Below are 6,000 nucleotides of genomic sequence, written 5' to 3' on the forward strand. Positions count from 1 at the left end.
AAGAGGGAATGGCCTCAAGCTGCCCCTGGGGAGGTTCAGGCTGGAGAGTAGGAAGAAATTTTCCCACAAGAGTGGTCAGGGACTGGAAAGTGCTGCCCAGGGGGGTGGTGGAGTCCCCAAGCCTGGAGGTGTTTGAGGGAGGTTTGGGCTGTGGTGCTTGGGGCTGTGGTTTAGGGCTGAGCCTTGCAGAGCAGGGTCCTGGGTTGGCCTTGGTGCTGCTGAGGCTCTGTTCCCAGCTGGCTGTTTCTGTGGTTCTGTGAAAAGTCCCTCCCCAGCTCTCCTGGAGCCCTTCAGGCACTGCAAGGCTGCTCTGAGGTCTGCCTGCAGCCTTCTCTCCTCCAGGCTGCACAGCCCCAGCTCTCCCAGCCTGGCCCCACAGGGGAGCTGCTCCATCCTGATCATTTTTGTGGCTTCCTCTAGACCCTCCCCAGCAGGTCCAGGTCCTTCTTGTGCTGTGATCTCCAGAGCTGGGCAGAGCACTGCAGGTGAGGTCTCACCAGGGCAAAGTGCCTTAAAGCCCCCAAGCCCTCCCTGAATAGCCAGATGAGAACTTTGTACTGCCTTCACTTCTGAGCTGCAGTGCTGGGGGGTGGCCTGCCCTGCCCTGCCCTGCTCTCTGCTGCTTTTGATCCTCTGTTGTTTTTCTGCTGTCTGTCCTTTTAATCTCTGGCAAGACCAGTCACATTAGCAGGCTTTAGTTTTTTGCCAGTGTAATCCAGGGCTCTTTAGTGAAGGGATTTAGGAAGGAAGAAAACAGCCCAAGTCAGTGCCTCAGAGCAGAGAGGCCATGCTTGGCCCTTGCAGCTCCATTTCATGAGCTTACCTGCAATGTCCTGGGAGCTGCTGCCCCATTCTGCTCCCCCTTCCCTGCCACACACTCCTTTGCCCTCTCTGCTGGAGCCCAGCAGCACAACAGAGTTGTCAGTCATAGTCACAGCAGGGTTGGGTTGGAAGGGAGCTCAAAGCTCAGCCAGCTTCAGCCCCCTGCCCTGGGCAGGGACCCCTCCCTGGTTGTACCTTCCCTGCCCCCCAGGAGCCCAGAGCTGGCTCTCCCTGCCCAGCTGGGCTCACAAGCAGCTGCTTCCACCTAGCTCAGCAGGGATGTGAAACCCCCCTCAGGGGTGAGCTGTGGACACCTCTGACTTGAAACTGGGCCAGCTCCAGGCTGTGGAGTCTCCTTCTCCAGAGGAGTTCAGGACCCACCTGGACCTGTTCCTGTGTGGCCTGCTCTGAGTGGCCCTGCTTTGCAGGGGGTTGGATTCAGTGATCTCTGGAGGTCTCTTCCCACCCCTCCCATTCTGTGAAACCCCTTAGTGGCCTGAGGAGCCTGGGTGGGGTGGCTTGGAAGAGGCTTTAAAGCTCAGCCAGCTCCAAGCCCCTGCCATGGGCAGGGACACAGCCATGGTGTCTGCATGGGCTTGAGGTAGTTACAGCTTCATGGCATCACAGCAGGGTTGGCTTGGAAGGGAGCTCAAAGCTCAGCCAGCTCCAAGCCCCTGCCATGGGCAGGGACACCTCCCACCAGCACAGGCTGCTTAAGGCCTCATCCAGCCTGGTCCTGAAGCCCTCCAGGCAGGAGGCAGCTCCCTCAGCTGCTCCTCCCCAGCCCTGTTCTCCAGACCCTTCCCCAGCTTGGTTGTCCTTCTCTGACTCTGCTCCACCCCCTCAATATCTTTCCTGTAGTGAGGGCCTCAAAACTCAACCCAGGAATCAAGTGGTCTCCAAAGGGATTTTAAGAGCCCTTAGAGCTGAGTTCTGCAGCAATGCAGACAAAAAGTGCCACAGCCCCTGCAAAAGAACAGGTGGTGGCCATTCCAACTGCTCTGGCAGCAGGGCCAGGAAGCAGTGCACCTGAACAGCCAGGTGTGAGGCAGGTCCTACAGCTCATGCTTGCTGGGCTGATCCCTGCAGTGCAGCTGCCAGGACCTGACAGCAAACCCAGCAGCCCTGCTTCACAGGTCATAGATTCACAGCAGGGGTTGGGCTGGAAGCACAGGCTGCTCAAGGCCTCATCCAGCCTGGTCCTGAACCCCTCCAGGCAGGAAGCAGCCACAGCCTCCCTGGGCAGCCTGTGCCAGAGTCTCCCCAGCCTCACTCTCAACAATTTCTTCCTCCTCTTCACTCTCAGTCCTCCTCTCTCCCAGCTCAAAGCCATTGTCCTTGATGTCCTTTCCAACCTAAGTTATACTGTGATACTGTCCCTCAGCCTGGCACTCCCAGCCCTTGTCCAGAGTCCCTCCCCAGCTCTCCTGGAGCCCTTCAGGCACTGCAAGGCTGCTCTGAGGTCTCCGTGGAGCCTTCTCTCCTCCAGGCTGCACATCCCCAGCTCTCCCAGCCTGGCCCCTGCATGTTTCTTTCAGCTTGGGTGCCAGTGGCAAGCAGAGCTCCACAGAGCAAGGCAGAAACCCTCTCTGTTCTCTCTCTCTCTCTCTCTCTCTTTTTAAGATTGTGAAGAGGATGAGGAAGAGGAGGAGGAGGAGGAGGAAGAAACTGAGGCCTCTGTGGGGGACCTGAGTGAGCCTCTGAAATTAGAGGCATGTGCAAATGGAGCAAGCGTCTCCTCTGATGAGGATGGGGAGAACTGCCCCATCTGCCTCAACAGCTTCAGGGATCAGGCTGTGGGCACTCCTGAGAGCTGCTCCCACTACTTCTGCCTGGACTGCATCGTGGAGTGGTCTAAGGTGAGCCCTGTGGTCCCTCATGTCCTGTTGCTGCCTTCTGCTGGCTGCTCTGCTCTCCCCCTGCCCCCCTGCTGGCCTGGAGGCAGAGCATTGGCCTGGCTGCTGGCTTGCTGAAGCTTTCTTTGGCTCACTGCTCTGGCAAGCATGGGTCTGTCTGCCCTGGACCCTTCCTGCTCTGTTCTCTGGGGCTGTACTGTCACACCAAGGCTGTTCCTAGGCACCTCAAAGGCACCACTAGTGCTGGCTTTCTGTTTGTGTGTTGATTTCTGTCTTGCTGAGCCCTGTGAGTGACTGCTGGCCTGGGGCTCTCTTGCAAAAAGGAACATTTCCAGCTGGCAGCCAGGCACCAATGGTGTGCCCCAGGGAGCAGTGCTGGGCCCTGTGCTCTTTAACATCTTCATTGATGATCTGGAGGAGGGGATGGAGTCCATCAGCAGTAAATGTGCAGCTGACAGCAAGCTGGGGGCAGGAGTTGATCTGCTGGAGGGTAGAGAGGCTCTGCAGAGGGACCTTGCCAGGCTGGGCAGATGGGCAGAGGCCAACAGGATGGCATTCAACAAGTCCAAGTGCCAGGGGCTGCACTTTGGCCACAGCAACCCCAGGCAGAGCTACAGGCTGGGGGCAGAGTGGCTGAGAGCAGCCAGGCAGAGAGGGACCTGGGGGTGCTGGTTGACAGCTGCCTGAACAGGAGCCAGCAGTGTGCCCAGGGGGACAAGAAGGCCAATGGCATCCTGGCCTGCATCAGGAACAGTGTGGCCAGCAGGAGCAGGGAGGTCATCCTGCCCTGTGCTCAGCACTGCTTAGGCCACACCTTGAGTCCTGTGTCCAGTTCTGGGCTCCTCAGGTCAGGAAAGAGGTTGAGCTGCTGGAAGGTGTCCAGAGAAGGGCAAGAAAGCTGGGGAGGGGTCTGGAGCACAGCCCTGTGAGGAGAGGCTGAGGGAGCTGGGGTTGCTTAGCCTGGAGAAGAGGAGGCTCAGGGAGACCTTCTTGCTCTCTCCAACCCTTTGCTCTCTCCAATCTCCTTTGCCCTTGTGCATTTCTCCCTGCCCAGCTCTCAGCCTAAGTCTCTCTGAGTAGCAGCACAAGCCTCCTGTGTCAGCCACCCTGCCCACTTTGGTGTCACCAGCAAACACCTCTGGGTTCAAACAAACCCAAAAATAGAATGGAATTGAACTAACCAGCTTGGAAGAGACCTTTGAGATCCTCCAGTCCAACCTTTCACCCAACACCTCCTGACAACTAAACCATGGCTCCAAGCACCCCATCCAGGCTCTGCCTAAACACCTCCAGGGATGGGGACTCCACCACCTCCCTGGGCAGCACATTCCCATGGCCAATCTGTCCTTGCTGGGAAGAACTTCCTCCTCACCTCCAGCCTAAACCTCCCCTGGCACAGCTTGAGACTGTGTCCTCTTGTTCTGGTGCTGGGTGCCTGGGAGAAGAGCCCAACCCCCACCTGGCTCCAACCTCCCTTCAGGGAGTTGCAGAGAGCAAGAAGGTCTCCCTGAGCCTCCTCTTCTGCAGGCTAAGCAACCCCAGCTCCCTCAGCCTCTTCTCACAGGGCTGTGCTCCAGACCCCTCCCCAGCTTTGTTTGCCCTTCTCTGGACACCTTCAGTGATTGGTTTCTGATTCATGATCTTGTTTGCAGAGCAGCTAAATCAGATTGAAGGGCTTCAAACACCAATGGCTGTTAAAATGGTCTCTTGTCCCAGGCACCCAGCAGCAGAACAAGAGGACACAGTCTCAAGCTGTGCCAGGGGAGGTTTAGGCTGGAGGGGGAGAGAAAGTTCTTCCCAGCAAGAGAGATTGGCCATGGGAATGTGCTGCCCAGGGAGGTGGTGGAGTCCCCATCCCTGGAGGTGTTTAGGAAGAGCCTGGATGGGGTGCTTGGTGCCATGGTTGAGTTGATCAGATGGTGCTGGGTGAGAGGTTGGACTGGATGATCTCAAAGCAACTTGTCCAACCTGGTCTCTCCCATCCTATCCCGTCCCTCCCTCTCCCTCTCCTCTCCCTCTCCCTCTCCCTCTCCCTCTCCCTCTCCCTCTCCCTCTCTCCCTCTCCCTCTCCCTCTCCCTCTCCCTCTCCCTCTCCCTCTCCCTCTCCCTCTCCTCTCCCTCTCCCTCTCCCTCTCCCTCTCCCTCTCCCTCTCCCTCTCCCTCTCCCTCTCCCTCTCCTCTCCCTCTCCCTCTCCCTCTCCCTCTCCCTCTCCCTCTCCCTCTCCCTCTCCCTCTCCCTCTCCCTCTCCCTCTCCCATACCCTCTCCCATACCCTACCCTACCCAGTGCTGCTTTAGTGCTTATTCCAGGACTAACTGAGGCTTTCCTGGTTAAAGCTTGCACCAAGTGATGTGATCCTGGATGGGAAGCAGGTTTCTCTTACTGAAATATCCTTTGTCTCCTGAAATATCTTTGGGTTTGTCTTACATCTTTTTGGGTTATTCTTCATTCTCTTTGGGGTTTCTGGGCTGCCTTTGGTTCCTTTCTGAGCTGTGTGTGTTTTGCCTCCCCAGAATGCCAACTCCTGCCCTGTGGATCGAATCCTCTTCAAGCACATCAACATTCGAGCACGCTTTGGGGGCAAAGTCCTGAAAAAGGTAAGGTTGGAGCTGCAGCAAACTGAACCCACAGAATGGGAGGGGTTGGAAGGGACCTCTGGAGATCCTCCAGTCCCAGCCCCTCTGCCAAAGCAGGGTCACCCAGGGCAGGGCACACAGGAACACAGCCAGATGGAGCTTGAAAGTCTCCAGAGAAGGAGATTCCACAGTTCCTCACAGAGTTGTTCAGGGCTGGAAGGGAGCTCAAGGCTCAGCCAGCTCCAACCCCTTGCCATGGGCAGGGACACCTCACACCACAGCAACTTGCTCACAGCCACCTCCAGCCTGGCTGCAAACACCTCCAGGCAGGAGGCTTCCACCACCTCCCTGGGCAACCTGGGCCAGGCTCTCACCACCCTCCTGGCCAACAACTTCTTCCTCACAGCCAATCTCAAGCTCCCCACTTCTAGTTCTGCTTTATCCCCCCCAGTCCTAACCCTCCCTGACACCCTCCAAAGTCCCTCCCCAGCTTGCTTGGAGCCCCCTGCAGCTCCTGGAAGGCCACCAGAAGGTCTCCCAGGAGCCTTCTCTCCAGCCTGCACACCCCCCAACTCTCTCAAACCTGTCTCTCTGGGCAGCCTGCTCCAGGGCTCCAGCACCCTCACACCAAGGAAGTTTCTCCTCTTGTTGAGGTGGAACTTCCTGGCTTCTAATTTGTGCTCATTGCTGCTTGTCCTGTCACTGGGCACCACTGAACAGAGCCTGGCCCCTTCATCCTGACAGCC

General features: G+C 57.6%; 1 protein-coding gene across 1 annotated transcript in view; it reads left to right on the forward strand.

Moving 5' to 3' along the window:
* Nucleotides 1-6,000, forward strand: part of PHRF1 (PHD and ring finger domains 1) — a 53,465-nt gene that overhangs the window by 17,620 nt on the left and 29,845 nt on the right. The window contains exons 4-5 of the mRNA XM_068166683.1: nt 2,446-2,681; nt 5,192-5,367. Coding sequence (XP_068022784.1) covers nt 2,446-2,681; nt 5,192-5,367 — 412 coding nt within the window. The remainder of the gene's footprint in view (nt 1-2,445; nt 2,682-5,191; nt 5,368-6,000) is intronic.

This window comes from Melanerpes formicivorus, unplaced genomic scaffold (genome assembly GCF_026170545.1).
Source record: "Melanerpes formicivorus ecotype bairdi unplaced genomic scaffold, bMelFor1.0.p_v2 SCAF_103, whole genome shotgun sequence".
Taxonomy (NCBI): Eukaryota; Metazoa; Chordata; class Aves; order Piciformes; family Picidae; genus Melanerpes; species Melanerpes formicivorus.